General features: G+C 36.9%; 1 protein-coding gene across 1 annotated transcript in view; it reads right to left on the reverse strand.

Annotated features, from left to right (window-relative positions):
- The window catches only part of CTDP1 (CTD phosphatase subunit 1), a 100,083-nt gene that overhangs the window by 15,018 nt on the left and 63,366 nt on the right, over positions 1–21,699 (reverse strand). Inside the window, exon 12 of the mRNA XM_083859344.1 lies at positions 16,929–17,107. Within this exon, the coding sequence (XP_083715470.1) occupies positions 16,929–17,107 (179 nt within the window). The remainder of the gene's footprint in view (positions 1–16,928; positions 17,108–21,699) is intronic.

Here is a 21,699-nt window from a genome sequence, read left to right on the forward strand (position 1 = left end):
TTTCCAAAAAAGCCCCATCCTAGGAGAAATCAGCAAAAATCATTCAGTCCTACTGAACTGCAGCTATGGCACTTACTTTGTAAGACTTACAAAACCCCCCAGGTATTTGTGATAATATTGCTCTTTACAAGGACAAGATCAGCACCAAGGACCAGGCAACAAGTAGCAGCACACTGGATGAATTCCATTCTGCTGCTGCAGCTGTGAGCAGAGTTAGTTCTTTTAGAAACAGCTGACATGGACACAATAGGCATACCTACAACTTTGGTCATTTTAGGACTGTGGGAAAGGCCCAGCTATACCTTAAAGAGATGCCTTGAGATCAACCCAGGCTCTCACAGTGCACATTAATTCTGTGTCAAGGTTTGCCTAGTTGGACCTGAGAACTTTTAGACTGTGCAGTTCACTTTCTAAAAGCCTTTAGGAGAATAAGAATCTCCATTTTAAAAAAGAAAAAAAAAAAACCTGCAATGGAAATTTAACAGCTTGACACTTTGAGCAAACATGCACAAGCTGTGCATTTGCTCCTTATAGGAAATATAGAGAAATACAAGAGCAAGACTGAAGTCTCATGATCGAAATGTGAACCAGCACTTTGGTTAATTTTAGCTGCAGTTAATAGCCTAGATGTGTGAAAGTTCACACTCTCAGTTCTCTCCTGTGATTTTTTTCCCTTATCCAGTTAATGATCTGAGGCTTTCCAAAATGCCTGTTCCTCTTTAACAGATATTATATTAGACCTTTGCAGTAACTCCAAGTATTTCAGAACATGTCAGAAGCAGCAACAAAATGAACAATGTCCTTCTGTGATTTTTTGTGAAGCAAACTTAGCATCTACCACTTGTGCTCAGTATATCAGTGACACACTTTTGTCAGGAGTCTTAGAACAAGGACCTTCCTCTTCAGTAGTTTAATCAGCACACCTTTGTCTCCCTATGCATTTTATGCATCACTGAATATGCAGCACACCTAACTAGACCTGTATTTTCTCAAGAATCTTTCAGTGATTTTGAATTTTGATTTTGCAGTAAATGAAGATTGAACCAGTTGAGTATCTCAAAATTCCCATGCACAGTGCAATCCCTTTGTACTTTCTTTACACGTTAATAATTTCAACATGGGGAAGTATTTTATCAAGAAAAAATTCAGGATACATCTCTGACATACAGAAAGAAGAAAGAGCATTTCATGTAAGAGTACAGCAAGGAGAGAAATAGATATAAATATATAGAAGAATTAGAATTGCCTATCCCTTTTGACAGGAATTGTAAGGCTAGTGCAGTAAGTGGAAAACTGGAATTTCAGGTAATTATATAACATCTGAAGAGCTTTACTGAAGAACTCCTATTCAAACACATCTTCGTTGAAGTCTCAGCCCCAAGTTTGAAAGTTTGAGTGTCAGGTGTCAAAGATTAGCTCTGGAGTAATTTGTCTCATGCAATCCCTTTCATCACAGAACAGTTACTGAAACCAAAAGAACAAGATGAAGATGTTGCTCCCTCTTAAGTTCTACCTTCAAACAACCCTTGTGTTGGAATCCTCAGTGTCTTTTAAAATGGAGTTTAAGTTTCTTAGTGCAAACTCAGGACAGCAAAAGTAGCTCCTTTTCATCTGCTCATCATACTAAAGTACTTTCAAAGCTAGGCTAGTGCTTTTTCCATGCCTTCACTCTGGAAACACTATTATCCATGTTATATAACTGCAAAAAAAAATTTTGTTTAAAGGGGATTTGAGAGAAAAAGTACTATGGAGTTCTGAGGTTTTTATTTCTCTGAAAATTAGTTTACGAGTTTCCTGCTTTCCACAGGATTAAGAGCAGGCTTATGTGAAGGAGAAAAATGTACAAATATGAGTAGTAATTAGCTCCACGTGTGTTGTAGTTTTCCATCTGCAACATTACCTTCTTATTTTTGCTTAAAACAATTTTATTTGTTCCTTGAAAATTGGTTGGAAAAACCTGAAATACCTTAAGGGGGGAAAAAATAAAGTATATTTTGAATTGATGAGTGCTTCCTCACACTGGTTCCTCTCTAGTGACCAATATTCTTTCTGCTGCTTTGCTTCGAAGATTAGTGAAATCTACACATTTCTCACATTTGTCAATCCTAAGTAACTTCATCTGAAATATGATGTTATACTTCAGTAGGCACAAATGTGCAGTAGGGAAAGGTAATCTCTTCTTAGTGTTCTGTAAGGCATCTATGAAGAATTTCTTATACCTTTAATTTCCCCACACAGAATCATACAATTTCCAAAGAAACCTAAGGCTACAGGTTGACAACTATAACCATCAAGAATGAGACTAAAAGAAAACTAAAGCAATGCAAGCTTCCCAAATAGAGCTGCAAGCACAAGGTTGCTTAATCACACAGCATACCTTTCTTAAATCTCCTGATTTTAATAATATTAATAACATTTTTCTAAAGCATTAGGTAGGCACACAAAAAATATACAACATTATATTCCAGATAAGCAAACAAAATTATAATAAGAATACACAGTAGTTTTCCTACAAGATTCATTGATGAGTCTTCAGGGCAAAACTGCCCAGGTTGAACTGCAGAGATCTTTCCATTGCACACAGGTTTATCCCTCAGAACTGATGTCCAGGTTGTGGGGAGAGTTGCCCATTTCCATCCCCTTTTCAATTTTTATAAATAACTGTCTAAGATAAAAAAGAAGCTATGACTATTTATATCATCAAAAGCTGATCTCTTTATATCAACATATATAACCTCCAGTATGAGAACTACCGCTTTTAAAACTCTTTATCTTCAACATATATATGAGACAGCAATCACTTAAAATTTCTTTTTATAGAGATTGTAATTTGAATTTTTTTGTTAGTGGAACACAGCTTTTTGTCCCTGCTGCCTAAGAAATTATGAGTTTCAGTCTCTGGCTTGTCATCTTTTATGATCCCCAGATAGGAACAACAATCCAGACATACATAAATATACACATATGCAGTAAGAACTTTGATTTCTAAAAGGAAGCCATCTGAAGGGCGTAACAGACTTGACAGTCTCCTTTTAAAATCAATATAGGGTTTTATCAATTGTCCTTTCAGAAATCTTAAGATTATTTAAAAGCTTTTTTGTAATGGAAACAGATGACAACTTTCTGAAGCCTAAGGAAAAAAAGAAGACAGATGATGTTGAAGAGAGTGATGAGAGAAGAGAGATGATGTTGAATAAGCATTCAGGAATTCGGGGATTATAAAAGCCTCAGCCAGCCCATGGGAATTATTCATTCACGTTTTTATTTATAGAAAGACACTATGGCATATTCATTTAGAAGAGTGGCTTCAGACAATGGGAAGTCTAACCAATTACAGAGCTGTAAAACACTACCAGCAGAGGTAACTGACAGAATATCTAAGACAGGCACTCCTGTACCTAAACTCTTACGACACTCAAATAGTGTGATTCAGAAACTTCTCGTCCTCCAGACTGGGAGCCCCTGAAAGACACATCTAAAAGAAAATGTAATCATCCCATTGTCCCTGAAAGGCTTGTACCATTCACAGAAAGGATGCACCACAGCAGCAAGAAACTCCAGTGATGACTTTGCCATGCAAGGTGTGTGGTGCTTTACATCCAGAGCACCTAATTTTGATTTACAAGAGCATATTTTGTTCTCTCCTGCCTTAGGATTTGATTTTGCTGGGTTGTCTTTCCTCTGATCCCCCAGAACTAACCAGTTCCTTATGTCAAGGTATGATACCTGACATTTCACACCTTTTCTATTAGTTTCCCTAAAACTTCTACCTTCCTTAATTCAAATTCTCCCTCATCCTCACAAGAAAAACCTGCCTTTTTCCCAAGACATACAGCCATGTAAAAATTAAAAAGTGATGAAATGGAGAAGAGTTTCCCAGCTCAAAAGAATTGCAAAGTGTTTTGCTGGAAAAAAGACATTCCTTGGACAAGCAATATAAATGTCATAGCTATTACACTCTAATATTAATCTTATACTTGTGCTCTAAGCTTCTGCTATAAAGCATCACCTTAAAGCTCATATATTTTCCTTTATGAACAGTGAAGGAGGTTAAACCCATGGAGAGCTGGAAGAAGAACTTTACAAACATAGGCAATGGGAACAGTTTGAGGGGTTATTTTTAATATAAAAAGATTTAGCAATACTAAAACTCTGCAGGAGGTGACAGCAATTATCAAAGTCGTTTTAATTGGTACAGTGAAGGAAAAACTTTTCCAAGCCTTGAAAGTTATGTTGCTGTCGAGCTCTTTTGGAAGATGAGCCTTTTTACTGAGGAGAACATGGCATTTCTCCTTCCTTCTTCCATACTTTGATGCAATGTGTCAATAGTATCTACAGAAAGCTATTTTTATTGAGAACAGCTTTTAATAACTGGCTATGGGTCAAATATTTTTACAGAAAACTATCCTTACAAAAAAACGTTCCTTAGTTTTTACACCTGTACAGAACAGGGGCAACAAGACTTGGTGGGGAGGATCATTTCTGACCCTTTCTTCCCAGCAAGATATACAAAGATCAGATCAGTATCACAGGATAAGCTGGGTTATTCTTGACAACAGAAAATTCACATTTGAGTATTATCAGGTGCAACATGAGCACATTGCAAGAGACCGCAAGTAAAATTTAAACCCACTGATAGAAGCTAGGGCACTGCAAGACCCAGACTTACGTACTGCAACTCCATAGAATGTTCCCATATGGGTGCAAAAGCAGAGGAATAATGGAAAACACTCAAAACAAGCCCTTCAGAGGTAGCACACTGGAAACATCCTATTTGTACTCAGTTCTGGAGGGTTTATAAGCTATTCAAAAGAAGCTGCTGGTCTGGAAGTTGTGTTGCGTGGAGGTGCTGGACCTGAACTTGTACAAGCTCAGCTCTAGCATTTCAGCATCCATTAGTATGTTTCCAGCTCTCAGTTACATTGCTCAGATATTTACTCCATGTTCTCCACTCCTTCAGTGCACAGGATGGCCTCAGCCTTCCTGTCACAGCACTGCACAGTGCTGATCCCAAGCAACAGAGAAGCCAGTGAGGACAGATGCTCTGCTGGATCTCAGGCATAAATGAGGCACAGGCTGGGGGGTGGGAAGGCTAAAGGGAGCCTTAGCTGCCATGACCACGAGATGCTGATGTTGTCAAAGACAACAGAAGGTCTCGTACTCAAAGTATGAAACAGAAGAATGTGGAAATGGGAAAATGAGAGCCTGCTGCTGAACGGGGCAGGGGGGCCAGTGATACAGACATGGGAAAAGGCTGAGGTAATAGTGCCTCCTCTGCCTCAGTCTTTCTTTACTAGCACGATAAACCTTCAGGGGCCAGAGAAGATGGTGAAAGACTCCAGCAAGGAAGAGGTACCCTTGGTGGAAGAAGATCAGCACAGGGAAGGACTCTTAAGCAAATGGGTCATACCTGACTCCATGGCCCCTGATGAGATGCAGCCACGAGTGCCAAGGGAGGTGGGTGATGTCACTGTGAAGCCACTCTCAGTCTTTAAGAGACTATGGTGGTTGAGAGATGTGCCTAAAGACTGGCAGAATGCAAATGTCACTCCCACCTTTAAAAGGAGCAGGACTGAGGGAAAGTCAGCCTCACCTCAGTCCTTGGGAAGGTGAAAGAGCAACTGATCCAGGAAGCCATTTCTAGTCACATGAAGGACAAGTTGACCAGTAGTGCTGAACATAGGTTCAAGGGGAAACTGACTGACCACCCTGATACACTTCTACAGTGAAATGACTGGCCTGGTGAATGAGGGAAAAGCAGAGGGTACTTTACCAAGGCCGTTAGTTCTGTGTCTCAAGATCCTCAGACACTGTTGATGTAGGAGTGGAGTGTGGATCTATTGAACATGTAAAAAATCCTGAATGGATAGTGTAAAGAAAATGGAGCCAGGGTCTTCTCAGTCATGTCCGGTGACAGGACAAGAGGCAACAGGCACAAACTGAAATACACAAGTTCTCTCTAAACATCAGGGAACAGTTTCTCACTGTGATGGTGATTAAGCACTGGCACAGGTTATCCAGGGAGGCTTTATCCTTGGAGATACTAAAGCCTGCAGCACTATCGTCTTGCCTTTCTAGCTCTTTTGAGAACTCCTCAAAAAATACACAAGTATTTCATGCTACTCAAACACCAGAGAAGTCATCAAACACCAGAAACTTTACGATCATGTGAAGAACCTGATGCAGAACAAATGCTAGATTAGGCTTGCAGAGATATGAAATTATTCATCTTCTCTGTTATGGGAGGTGCTTCCAGTGCTGAGCGCCCGGGCAGACATCTGAGTGCCAGAAGAACTTGAGGAAACACATCTGGCACTCAGTTACTCTCGCCTGTTCTCCCCATCTTAAACCCAATATATTCCAAAAGTTTTAGAAAGAAATCCAGCAGTATGCTGGTCCTGCCTCCACCATCACAGCACTAGAACACAAAGATAGGCAGACTTGCTATGATGAGATCTACTTTTCCCATCATTTTTGCTCTCTGTTGCCTCAAACCCAATCCACTGATTCCCAGGCGCAGCTGTGGTGGTCATAATCAATCACTGCATACTCTGGTGTTTTACATACTGATGCATTAACTCTCAGAGAAAAAAGGACCACAGCCAAACAAACTCAGGCTATACATTATAAAGACAAGACATTAAGTGATTTATCTCTGCAAATCTGTAGAAAATTTGAATCCCTTCTTCCTGGACAACTCATGATACCAGAAAACAGTGGAAAAAACCCCCAGAAAATAGGAACAGCTTCCTGTGGCTGGAAGAGTTTCCAGAGTGTCATCTGTCCCATTATGAGTTCATTCTTCATTCCTCAATTTGGGAAGAGGGTTACTTGCAAAATTCTGCAAAAGGAAAAAACTTCTAAGGGCTACTCAAGGTTTCTGGAAAAAGCTCTAGAATCCCAGAGGCTTGCTTTCTACAACTTCCTTCAGTTCATCTGAATGTATCTGGTTTTGTGCCTACATTTCTGTATGTGGATAAAACACAGTTTCAAGCAAGAAGACACCACACAACCATTGAAAATACCAAGATTATGGTAATTCATGACTAAGACTCTACTGAGAACAGAATGAATACATGAATCACAAACAATTTTCTGATTTTCTCAATGCAGTGGCAGCTCATGCATCTACAGCTGAAGATGGCACAATTTGCCTGTTAGGCTCTTCCCTGAGTGTGTAAGAAAATGTTCGTACACATTATAGATAATGAAGCTGTTGGGCTGCTTGCTTTCCTAGGTAAGCATCCTATGCAGAAGAAAGGTTTTTTAATTATTGCAGCTTTTCCTTTCTAAGTCTTCCAGGCTGCAAATGCAATTTATATACATAGTCAAGAGAAGACTTTCCAACATAAATTGTAATTTTTACAGTGTAATTGGATGACAGTAGTGTTAAAGACAACATTATAAGAATAAAGCTAACTGTAAACTTGTACTTCTCTGCAAGTGAAAAAGACTTCTCTGAAAAAAAATGAAGGCAAACCACAAGGACATCTTTCCTCTGAAATTCAGATTCCTTTTCTCAAGTATTTTTCTTAGTTTTCTTGACAACTGGATGCACACTGTTTACCAACAAGACTAATCAGCAGCTGGAAACACAACTGTAATTCAGTCTGCAACTTAACTGAAGCTGTAGTAGGTGTATTTTCAGTAACAGCTTGAAACTTTAGGCCATTAAAATCATTAACAAGCTTGAAGATATGAACGACTCATCTACTTAAGTGCCTTCATTAAAGAAACTGAGCCATGCATTCATTTGCTTATACAGCTGTTTTTACCATTTATCAGTGTCATGCTTATAATTTAAGTAATTTAACCACTTGAAATTTTAAAATAGCGTATTGAGATGCCCCAACATTTAAATGACCAAGAAATAACAGCAAAATTGTGTTCGCTGTCTAGATAGAATGTCAAAAGAGATAAAAAAAAGGAATCCAACTCTATATAAAAGTTTAAACAGAGTAATGCCAGTGACTTTTTTACTTTTGTCCTATTGACACTGTATGCACTGAGACAATACACTGGTGTTCATTAAGGCAGAAATAGGGTTTTACTCTGGATGAGCTCTCAGCTCATTCTCTGGACTCAAGGTGCATTAGTGGCTGGCCCACAGCAAGCTTCTGGAGCAAAACACCAGCTTACACTGATCTAAAGGAAATGATGAACCCTGAGATCCCCTTGGGAGCCGCACCAAGGCTAAACACTCCTCACCTGGGCTAAAACACTAATGGAGATACAACCTTCAAGTACCAAAGGAACCCTCACTGCTACCATTTGCTTCTCAGCTGAGTACTTTGTACACAGGAACTCCTTCATTTCTCACAACTGCTTTCAAACATTTGGAACTAAATGTCCTATAGCATACTCTCTGATTTACCTCTGAGGAAATATGAAATAATATATTCATTTATTTTATGCTTTGCTAATTGTTCCCTGAACAGCTAGAGTAGTTCAAACTATATTTGATGATTTAAAAGCTTTTAGACTCGTCCACATGAATTCTTTTATATGAGATCATAAAGCTTAATTTGCTTAAATGAAGAATAAAATAAAAGCTTCTCTACCACAGCAGCAAAAGAAAACTAAACATAAAATCTAAAAATGAAGAACACACACACACCAGATGTGGAAGTTTAAGATATTAATGGAAAGATAATTTCTCTTAAAAAAATAAACAAATTGATATAGATTTTATCTCAAAAATTCCTCATGGGAACAGTCCACTCTATCAGATAGTGCAGAATATCAAATGAAGAAGTATTTTTAAAGGGTTTTTTAAACTTGTATTTGAGAATTTCATTCAATTTTTCTAGAAAGTAGTGCCAAACTCCCTTTCTAACAGCGCTCCCTCTTGTGACACATCTCCCAGATACTCTCTCATTTGGAGAAATTAAGAGAAATTAATAGAAATGTAAGTCCCTTAAACTATCAATTTAGTTAGGCATGTCAGACATTTTTCTCCTACTATTAAATAAAATAGTGCATTGAAAATAATACCACACATTTATACACCTTAGAGCTCACCTACCCACCAGTAGCTTCCAGCAGTGTTTCACCCTACTGTGGATGTAGAACATCCCTCTACATCGTTGCCTTCTCCTGACACCAATGCCACAAAACCATGAAATAGCTCTCATACATGTATTTTACAATCCAGTTATTTCCATATGATTTAAAGTTACTCTTCCAGGCTTAACATGCCATAGATAACACCTCACAGCTTTTTAGAGAGAGGAAAAAACAAAAGCTCTAGTTTAACAGGGCACTCATTATAGCAGAATGCAGACTTTAATAAATTTAATATGTAAAAAACCCCTTGAAAATCACATTTTTAGCATAGAAAAACCTACAGAGACCTTTCCATTAGTAAAGACTTCCTAGGAAGATTATATAGAAAGAATAAGAGCAAATTTTCTGTAATCATTTCATGGCAATGGAATTTTGAATCCTTTGTGAAAAGCTATTTAAGAAACATCCAGCAATATACATCTGAGCAAACTCCTGCAATGCATCCAACAAAGACATATTAACCAGTTCAGACACAGTAAATAAGCAGAATACTACTGCCATTTTGCAAATGCCATTATTTCAAATATTGTGTATAAAAGAGTTGGATGATTCAATCTTAAATTCGAAAAGATTCCTTGAAATGTTAAGGAAAGACAATCATTGAAGTAGCTTTGAAACATAATGGAACATATTTAAAACCTTAAATGACCTGAAATGTAGACCTAATGAGAGAATCCCTTATGACTGTGACCAAATCTGTGTGTTGCTTGTACCCCTTTCTGCTCAAAGAAGAAAAAAAACCTCCTGACCAAAACCAGATTTTTAAGAGAAGTAATACTCTATAAACAGCTAAAGACTAAATACTATCTGACCAGCTGGAAGGCACCTAAGGAGTTAGGGATCCCTTCATACTGTTAACCCTGTTCAGTGAGCCCAGCAAACCTCATTGGAAAGCAGATGTTAAGATCCAGGTAAAATGCTTCATAGCTGTTTCAGAAGGCAGGCATCTCCCCAGTGGAAAAACACTGGTATATTAAGCTGAAAAAGAAAGTAGAATTCTGCATTCCCCCTCCACAGGAAGCACTCCTTACCCCTCTAAGTGACTTGCCCACAATTCTGTTCTTGAACATAAGATGGGTGGTAAGTTTCTCATATGAGGAAACACTGAAGAGCAGCAAGTGGCCAGCATAGTAACTTGCTTTTTAAGCCATAAGTAACAAAAAGGCCTCACAGTTCTTCTGGTTGCTGCAGGCATAAAAAACAGTTTTCCTCTTAAAAAATTATTTCACATGGTGGAAAAAACCCAACTCTTTGCCCTGCCCTTCCATCTCAGAGAACATACACACAAGCACTGCCTGCAGCTGACAGATTCCTCAGGGCAGAAGTCATGCTGGATCCCCCATCCTGCTCTAACAATAAGAAAAAAAAGCAAGCAGTTTCTCTTATCAGAGAGCTTAAAAACTATATTCTGTAATAGTTTTAAATGAATTACAGAGTAACTCAGCATTTTGTAAGAAAACCCAATGATGCTTAACCTCATTAGTGAGAAGAAAAATCTCTGTCTTCTAGTGGCACTGTTACAAGACTTGCACTTGTCATAGCCATCTGAATGCTTGTGCTCTCTATTCTAAAAGCCTTCATATATTCCTTCAAAAGAAAGACTGTCATAGCAAACTATGTTACTTCACTTGCAAATAAAGCTCTACTCATTATATATAATATTTGTGAAGGCCATAGTATAAGAATGACTTTTTTTAGAAGTGTGTTTACAGCCAAGTGATATGACTAGCATATTAAAAAAAAAATCTAAAGATAATAACTGGGGTGATAAACAAAAACATGTTGGCACATAGACATAGTTTGAATCATAACATTTCTAGTTCCCAATTACTTCTACTGCATTTTTTAATTCTCCACTGATAATTATAACATGTATCCAATAAGATATTGGAAAAGTTGAGTTTCTCAGTGACTTCACTAGATACCTGCAATAACACTCTAATTCTGTTGAACTTTTCTGATTTAAAAATCACTTAATTTTCAGGTTTCAGCTAAAGCTCCACAGATCAATGAGTAAAGACACACTCAGAATAACTTCCTAGTATTTACTGAAGGTTTATGAAAAAGATTGCTATAGAGAAAGAATCCCTTAAGAGCTTGGACGTTATTTCACTTCAATCAAATCTACTTTTCATGAAAAAAAAGCTTTTCAAATGAAACAAAGCATGGCCTGTAACTACACTTTTCAAGTACAAACATTCTTGGCACAGCTTACTCTTAAAATCATCTTTTGTGCTTTGTAACAAAGACAAGGACCAAAGGGTGAGATTTAACTTAAGAGATGAAGAAAGTTCAAGTCAGCAAAACCACCTATGTCTCCAAACTACTTTTTCTCTAATTAGGCAAGGTCAATTTTATCACAAATATGTGAAACAAAGACAAAAAGCTGAGAATCAACCTAAACAGAACACTGAAAACAAAAGTACCAACTGTCAAAAAACCAATGTCTTAATAATCTAAAGAATGATGTTAAATGGAGATGGGATGCCTCAGTTGCCTCAGTTGCCTAAAACAACCCTAATGAAGCTTTGAACATGGTCAGTAATCAGATGGTAACCCTATCAGATAAAGATTACAAGCTGAAGGACTACTGGTTTTCAGGACATCTGTACAATTTTCAAGAGGGCCTGAAAAAGGAACACCCTTGATACATAAACTATCAATTGAGATCCAGCATTTTTTTCCATTTATTCAATTCTCTAGAACCTGGATCTACAATTTTCTAGCTGGCAAACTGAAAGTAAGTTGTTGATTCAATGTAGCAGAGGGTAGAGTACTTGGGACCACACATACTTGAAAATAAAAATTACCTTTGGAGAAAAAAAAAAAGAAGTTAATTAAAATGGCTTCAAAAAGCTGTTATTACCTCAGTATTGATTTTTTTCATGTGGAAATTTTGCATAACAAGAGATCTATCAAATAAAAACATTCCTATATGAAAACTTATTTTTATTATATAAGTAAAGAAGCAAATTATGCTTTGCATGCCCAGAATCCTCTTCCATTTTAGAGTCATCATCAAGATCACTTCCAAACAGGAATGACATTAAAATTTTGCAGAACAGCCGGCTCATGTGAAAACAGCACGATGGGCTGCCAACAGAAGTGCTTCTCTTTAGAAGCTGATCCTGGTTTTCAGTCTGGAGTGTTTCACCATTGCTTCTGAGAAAAAAACACCTCACTAAAACTGCAGTAATTTTTTAATTGCTTATGTGGACTACATCAAAGAGTCTGTTTACTTCCAAAGTGTTAGAAATGTAAGGAAATTTAGTCACTTAAACATACTCTCAGCTTGCAGTAACTATAAGAACAATTGTTATGCCAAGGAAAAAAATGTACCAGAAGGAATCAAGAAAAATACTTCTCCTTTGGAGGTTGAATACATTAACTAATTTTTGGAAAATGAAGTTGGCGAAAGTTTCAGCTCTTAACACCTCAAAACACCCCTCTGAATAGCCATTTAAACTCATCACAAGAGTACTGTACAGACCTGGAACATGCTGGCCAATCCAGGTGTTCTATAACTCATATAAGTTAAGTTTTAAATCCAAGAAAAAAAGTACTTGAAACAACCTTGCAAAAAATCAGTCAGAATTTGGTTATGTAAAAAAGTATTCATCCCATTGTCTTATTACCTGAAGGATGCTTTCTTCTCCCAGATGTGTAATTTAGAATGCTGAACTAGACTGAACTTACAGGAAATTAATCATGGGAGACAATTTGGGCTGTTCTCTGAAACAGACTCAATTTGAAGCTTTGTAAGTATAACAATCTATAAAACTGGAGCCATCATATCATCTATGATGAACTTCCTTAACTTGCTTCACCTTAAGAAAAGCATTTCCAGGGAAGCACCTTCAAACTGACAAATGCCACCTATCACTGCAAACCCTTAGAGCAAATCAGCCTTTACCACAACTGGGAGAGGAGGTAGCTGCCTGCCAAGGATCTCTAATTTGGCAGAGTTTAGGTCTGTTTTTCCCTCTACACAACGATTATACATTGTCTTTAAAGGCTGAGTGGGGTTCCTGCTTTGTTAAGGAGACATATTGGATCTCTCTAAAATAAGAGTGAGACTCTCATTAAAATGCATTAAATGCATTCAAGTAGGAAAACTGCATTTATTTACCAAATTACATCAAGGAACAATAATGAGCTACTGCTCCTATCAAACATACCTCGATTGATTTGGGATTCAATATCTCATTGCCAAAATCAATAAATGGGCCACATTTGCTTTCTGTAGTTTTCCAGCAATCTTAATTCTATGCAGAGATCATAAAGCCCCTGAACAAGCTGCAAGATTCAACCTCATTCACCAACGCTTAACTGAAGTGCTGCCTCTGCAACACGAAGATAGATGGAATAAGCTTTGAGGAACATGTCTCTTTAAAATGAGACATGTTCCTCTGTAATCCCACGGCCACTGACACGGCAGGCCCACAGCCAAAACCTCAGTGCAGTTTCAGAAATGAACTGAACTGATCCTCCAGGTCTGGCCAATTCCAGTAATGAACTCTGGCTTTTACTGAGGGAGTCTGAACAAGAGATTTTCAAAAGGACCTCACTATTATGCATGGGAAACTCTAATGGCTCCAGAAATGTAAGTAGTTTAGAATAACCACACATCACAGAATTCAGATTACAAGTTTGAAACAATTATGTGGGAGAAGCTCTAACAATGAGAGCAAAATGAATTTGAATTTTCTTCAGACAAACAACATTTTCCAATTACCTACAAACGCAAGCAATTGTTTACTTTAGGATTTGTTCACTCTGGACTTGAGGTTTATGTTTCCTTGAACATCCAAGCACTGACCACATACAGAAATTTTGATCTCCTTTCCTTTTGCAGTTAGACATCACTGAGCGTCCCCTTAAATAAAATCCATTCTAAGGGAAAGGAGATAATGAAAGATTTAGTTCTTAAAATTAACTTCACACAATATATTTTTTCCTAGGGTGACCTTACACAGAAGCTCTTTAACAGACAGATTGCTTGATAACTAAGTGAGCTATGCTAATGCAACAAATGATCCAGGCGGCAGGAAATTACTTTAAATCACCAGTATTTCTAAATTTAGATCTTCATTTTTCATTTAGATCCTTCATTTTACAGTTTTCTATACTGTAAAAATCAAATCAACAGCATGCTTACATCATCTAGAAAGCAATTTTGGAAGACTCTTAAGTGTAATAACATTACAACTTTACTAGTGAAACGATGCAATGAGTTGCCTGGGTAAGAAAACAGAGGAACCATCATTCTTTGGCAAAATGGTTGAACTTCTACAATTGTTTTGTCAGCTGTATTTGAGATGTGCTGCAGGCTATTAAGGGTACTTTCAAGAGGACTTTGACCACATACCAGATAGTTCCTTAATATGTTTTGAATGGTTTGTCACTGAAATTGTTTTTGAAAAATATCCCAGACTATAACAAATCTGAGTCTGACAGCTTGAGAAGCACTGAGCTGTAAAACAACTTAGGTCCTGAGACTATCAAGGCAGAATGTCTCAAGACTGGGAACTGGAATAAAGTTACAGTGACAATGAATATACTTGTTCAACTGGGATAAAAGATGTCACCAACAAAATTTTGCACTGGAGTTTGCAGCAGTGTCTTTTCTGTCAGTAAGAAAGAAAGGAAAACTGTCATGTCTGTCTTCTAGAAGAGTGGCTATTGTAAAGAAGTTCTATAATATTTGAAAGAAAACACTTAGGAATCAAAGTATCACCATTCCTTTTAAAATTCTAATAAATGGGCAGTGTCTAGAAAACCTAGAGAAGATAGTTGAGGGATTTCTGAGGCTCTGAGCTCAATTTTCCTAGATTATGAATTAGCAGTGGATCTAGGAGAAAGGCTACATTTTCCCTCCAGTAGGAGCTATCGGTTTTCTCTAAGTTTATTTCTTTTTCCATGCTTGAGAATTTCACAAGTGGCAGCAATTGGAGAAACATTCAAGGTATTCAGTAAGTTTCAAGACTGAAGACTAACATTAAATGTAAACACTAGAATTTTTTGTAAGTGCTATATTTCCAGTGTCAGTAACTACAGGAAAGGTGTAGAGGAGCAGCAGAAACGTATAGTCTCTGTAGGCCTCGTCTCTAACAGAAATGAACTGAGCCAGATCATAGGAGTACTGGGTCATATCTGGACTGTTTCTTGTTCATATTCTGTTTTTCAGAGACTGTTCTTACATTTACCCTTCTTATATGGTATCTCTTTAGTACATACAACACTGACTGAACATGAAAACATCAATTTAAAGCTTCAAACTTAAAACGTAATTGGAACGACGGGCTCCTTTCTTATCAAGCAGAATTTCCTGCCTAGTAGACACTGGGTCAGCATCTGAACCAGCACTTTCTGTGAGTATGTTTTCCAGCACGCCACTCAAGCTCAATCCTGGATGCAATTTAGCAAACTGACAAGGAACCTCTTAAGAGGTGGAGAGGTTGAAAATAGATAAGTTACTTTAGAAGCTGCTCAAAGACTTTATCCCAGCAAGAACACTACTATGTCTATATAGTTTCTGAGTGAAGAAGTATTGCCAAGGTTACTTGGAAACCTTCCTGTATATAGAATAAAACTTAACTACAAATGCACTTGGCTCTATCTTTTTACACCATACTTGGGGAATAGTGTTTAGCAATATTCCTTAAGGTGACTCTTTCTTCCTTTTGGTTTTTCCAGAATCTGGTATATCTTCCACACAATGAACCATCACAGTATTAGGATGACTTAACAGTGACATGCCACCACCATGCCTTGCTGCTTCAAGCTGTGTTCTAAAACATTAAACATTTGCTTGCCTTTCCTCTTCCACACTTCATTTAAGAGAAAATATTTCTTCTACCCATTTGAAATAAATCGAATCCTCACAAATTTCAGACTTTTTTCAGAAAAGTTTAATGATTAGAACTACCCATGATAAACTAAGAGGCCATGAAACTTTCCTCTGTAGCTCTTTCGCCAATAAACCCAACACGCAGCAACATCATTACCCCAATCAAAATCTCTCCCTAAACATTTATATATCACATTCTGTGGCAGTTTTTGAAGTTTCTCTCATACCTTCTTTGTGTGCTAGAACAAAGCTCAGAAAAGTTAAAATAATGTAAGTCAATTGCCTAAGACCGACTACTTATATTATCCTCATTAAGGAAAATGCATTAGAGCCTAAAGTCTTATGGTTGGGAACAGAATTTGGTTAGAGAGCAGAAAGGAAGTACAACACACATGTGAGTCATGTTTGCACTTCCAGCACCCTGTAGTACAGGATGATGATCCCTGCAATTCTTAATTAAAACCTTATATTCCTTGCTCTAGACTTTTTAGCTTAAAAACTATTAAGAAGCTGCTAATTGAGAACAATTCATTAACATATTTAACATAAGCACTTAGATTAGCAAGTTTAAGTTTCTTTCTAAGTAGAAAAGTATCCCAGCAATCTTATTGTTACGAACGATCGACATAAAACTATCTCAATAATTCAGGAGGAAAAAAAAGCATAGCTTTTCAAACCATGCCTTATTTTACTTTAAGTCACACTGCAGAGGACATGGTTCTGTATGATACAGGACTGAGACAACTTTAAAAGAAGTGCAGTTCAATTGCCTTCAGTTCTTTCTGAACAGGTGATGCCCTGGTTCTCAATAAGACATTTACTAAGACCACTTCCTTAAATAAATCCCAAAACATTGCAGAGATAAGCATGACAGCTTCACAGACTTACAAGAAAAAGTTGCCTACACATAGTTTAACATCAGATCGCAAATACCAGATTGTAAGAAAGCATGCTCAATAGCACAAACACAACAAAACATCATTAACACTTCTTACATTTGAAAAATTCATACCTGGGTACACTGCCTGTTAAACTTCTTTCACTTGATGATGATGATGATGATCCAGGTCTCTGATCTGCCTTCCTCCCCAGAGTCTCTGTTGCACTAGTCTGAGGTTTTTCACCTTCCTCTTCAGGCTTTTTTTTTTCAGTATCACTTTCATCACTCCCTTCTCCCAAGATGTCATCCACCTGCCAAAGAGTGGAGGAGTCAGTTTATCTTCCACCAGACTAATCTGTATTAATCTTTCATCATTATTGGATCACTGTTCAATAATCATTAAGAATATGCTTCAAGTTTCTTTGGCCTTCTCTGTCAAAATTTAAATTAAAACACAATGTCTTCAACACAGCTTCTGTAACAACTGCAGCAACATTTTACTCAAATATGGTATATTTATTCTATGCTTAGCTTAAGGTAGATATACATATATTCACATACATGATAGTCACAGAAGAAAGTATTATAAAAAGACTGCTATCTTCCGAAATTAAAGGGATAAATGATTTATACTATTGAAACATACTGACACATATCTTCTACTAGGTAAGTTTTATATTATTGTAACATATAGAATCACTTGGGCAAGGCATATTAAAATCTCTGGTAAGAATTCTTATATTTACAGGTATTCCTTGATACACATATAACTGCAAAGAAGTCTATTTCTAAATAATAAAATATGAATGAAACAGAATGTATGAACCCCTTTTAACCTGACTGTCTGACCGTGCCAATTAATAAGGACAAATCTATCAAAAGGCTTACACATTTTGTTAAATAATTGTTTGTCCTTTACTTTTGAAAAATTACCATAGGACGTGAAAATCATCTAAAAACCTATGAATTTCCTGTGACAGGTCTGGATCTGCTGAAACCATCATTAAATGCAAATCATATTCATGAGCCACCCTAATGAGCTTCAAAAGGTTATGTTCTCTTTGAGTGGGCATTCAACCTTCAGAAAGAGATGAAAACGTAAGAAAACACAGGTGAAGATCCCCCATTCTCTCAATTTTTGTGACTGGCAGAAGACATGGAAATAAGCCACGTGTGAGCATTTCTCTACTGATATTTGAGAATTTTCCTAGAAGCAGCTTCTCTCAACATAAAATATGCTTTACTACTACTGTTTGTTCTCTATAATCCATCTGCTTTATCAAGAAGAAAAATATGTGCATATGAAAACGGACTAAAAAGTTTTATGCTGTTTATCTGCTGCTTTTACATGAATAACCCCAAAAGCTAAAGAAAGCTGTAAGAAAGTCACTTATATCTGGTCATTCATAAATGGACCTTTAATTTCTTTGTTTAACTCATTAAAGTAACTGCAAACCAGTTTAGTGCATCTAAATCGAGATGGCATTTTCAGGTAGAAACTGTTGAAATTGCTGTGCCAAATGAAATTGCATTAGTCCAAAAATGTTTTTCCTGTGAGCAGTTGTCATATGCATGGCACATAAGAATCATGGAATGCAATTCAGGGTCAGGGAGATGGAAAGCACTGCTAGAGATAAGCCAACAGTGAAGCAAAGAGAAGAATGTGAAGTACACAAGATGGGGATTTTTCTGTATGTGCAGAACACAGTGACTCAAGTGTTTTAAGTGTTTTAAGTGTTACAGTTTGGGATGGGATGGCAGAAGATCCCGCCTGAGCAGCTTTGGTAGAAGACACTCCAGGTAGCTGACACGGCCAGTAATTGACAGACAGATCCACAGCTCTAACAACTCCTTTCCTGCAAGTCTTTAACATTTAAAATTACAGTCCTTCATTCCAAACCCAATACTTTTTCAGAAAGCCTTCTGTTTAAAACTACATTCTCACTACAAAATGTGTTAAGGTTTTCAAAGGATAAAGTTAGGCTGATAGACATTCAGTATTAGAGATGCTTTTCCCAAACAAGTTTGGTAATATTTTTAAATTTACTTTGTGTGAACCGTTTTGACAGACTAGTTATTGCCATGTCTGTTTTTCTTTCATCCTGTACAATGATAACATTACTGTTTGAAGTCTGAAATGCCATTTAATATTAGAATTACTAGAATTAGTTGTATACATATATATCATTTCTCTGAAAGACTATATAAAATATATGTATAAATCACAGAAATACATAAAATTTCAAAAATCACTGCATGTGAAAATGATGTGGAATGTCTCTACAAATCTGTAACTAGAAAGTCACCCAAAACACGGATTCCTGGTTAATGATTAGCTAAATTGCAAGTGTACTGAAAAATGTAAGTATTACATCCTCATCTTCCACAAATCTCAAAAGAAATGGAAAACAATCCACATTTTCATTGAGGCAGTGAGATTTCAGCCCATGACACTCAAATGAGTTAATAGGCAAAAAAACTTCATTAATATCTAAAAACACCATCTATCTATACCTATCACTAACTTTGAATAAATAATGAAGTTCAAAGAACAGAGGAAACTTTTAATCTGATTCAGAACATGACAGATACAAATGTACCAAGTACCAACTATAGCTTCAGCTTATGTGATTGGATTTTATATGATTAATATAAATTGAACATATTAACACTTCAGAAGAAAATGCCAGCTAATACCAAATCTTACTGATAAGGTAGAGTGAAGGGATGCTTGCTGCTTTAACACCCATAGCAACTATCTTTGAAATAGACTTCTATAACCCAGCAACAATCATTAACATTGAAAAAGAAAAATGATTCATCCCTTGAAAATGATGAAGTTGTTCAATTCAGCAAGAGAATCAAAAGCCTGAGAGCTCTTTTAAAAACATACAATTACAAAAGCCAGTAAAGGTCCTCATGTGACAAAGCTATTTTATTTCTCATTTAGGAGGAGCAGAGCATACACTCATGCAAAGTATAAAGACCAAAGAGCAGTAAGACTTTGTCTCATTCTCCAATTAAGAGCTGAAAAGTACCTAAAGCTTTGCTAAGAGGAAAGTCAAAGCCTTCTGTAGTACTAACTAACCAGATCAGCTGGAAGTGGTTTTACTCCAGAAGTTGAGTTTACACACTCAAAATGAATCAAGACTCCAAGAAAAATACCAAAAACAAACTGCTATGAGCAACTTCAATTTTTCCTTTAGTTAAGATACAGGCAATGTTTTGATACAGCTTCATGGATATGACAGAGCACAATCATGTTACATTTTTTGGAAGTAACAACTACCTACACAGTAAGGCAAACTACATATTTAAAACCAAAAAGGGGCTGTGACTAAACTTTAATTCTTGTTTTTCAACAAGCAAGTACTTTAGGATTCAAGTTTTAATAGAACTAAGAAGCTCCCTTAGACAGACAACACAACAACACTTGCAACTGCTTAAAAGATCTCTCTTAAAAGTGGTACAATCGTCTGAAACATCTCTACTGGAATTACAGAAAAAATTCTACAAAAACAATAGGTTTGATAAACATCAGTTAATTTTGTGCTCCAGTACTGCACAGAGGATACACACATTTCTGCCTCTCCCCTCCGGTCTTCCCAAAAAGACTTTTGCTCCAACTGATTGTGTAAGTTAAGGGAGAAACAGAAAAACCACCAAGCATTTACAAAGAGTTCTTTAGGTCTATTTCTACTGTCACAAAAATGACTGTTTATTGTAAGCAATGCAAGCAATTGGTATTGATGGTAAGTACAACTAAAACTCAACTCAATTTCAGCATAAAACCTATGTGTCCTGACCATTTATTTGAGATTGTGTTGAATGCATTTTATTTTAGGATGAATTTTCAAAAACCAATATAGTCTGTTATCTGAATGCATCAAAAGGTTTCAATATGTACCTTATATTCCCCCCATGGTATATAAGGTCAAAAAATAACACTAAAATGATCCTATAATCTTTACTCCTAGCTCCCCTTCCAACATTCCCTTCTGCTTTGTCTCAAACTATTGCTTTTTACTACATTACAGAAATCAGCTATTTTAGAAACTTTAGAAGAGCAGCAAATAATTTTGTCATGAAGACGAAGAAGAGGTAGGAAAAAGTACATGGAAAATTACAAACTCTGCAGCACTTCTGAGCATATGAAATTAACAGTGAATGGTGCTATTAGACTGTAAATCAAACTAGAGAGAGTGGTGGCTCCATCTTTCTGGAGCTGTGCACTGAATTTTCAAACCTTCTAGGACAGATGTGAAAACAAAACTGCTCCATCTGTGGCAAAATAAATGTAAATAATACTGTAAAACTTTATTAACTCCACATTATAAAGTAATTTGCAGGAATTAATACAGGACTGATAACTCTAAAGCAGGTGCAGTTATATTCCCATAACCCAGCTTACAAGAGGTTCATCCAAAAGTGCTCTCTCTCTGCACAGCGCACACCATCACCTGTCAAATTGTTATTGTGGCACAATCGCACATGCTCATCCTCTCTTTCCTCAAGCCCCTCAAAGCATACACCTGGCATTTGGTAAAGCAAGGAAAGGTTTATCAAGAAGAGGCAGAACTGGTATTTGTGCAATTGACTTGGAAAGTTTAACTGCTTGACAGAAAAGAACCGCAGTTCAGTGAAGAAGAGCGAGAGGCCATGACTGAACTGACAAAGCCCCTCCTGAATGAGCAGGAGGCAGAAAGCAAAGTGCTGGGTCACTTAACTTTCACAGGCAGTCCTCCTAATTTCAAATCCCACTGGGTTCTGTGCTAAACAGCATAATACAGATGTTACCCATATGTCAAACTTAAGCAAGATCAGGTGCTAATTATGCAGCTTTGTATGTCAGAATAAAGTTTCTGTGACAGTTGCCTATTTGAATGTGATCTTCTACTAAATA

This window comes from Zosterops lateralis, assembly GCF_965231275.1.
Source record: "Zosterops lateralis genome assembly, chromosome: 1".
In the NCBI taxonomy this organism is placed as follows: Eukaryota; Metazoa; Chordata; class Aves; order Passeriformes; family Zosteropidae; genus Zosterops; species Zosterops lateralis.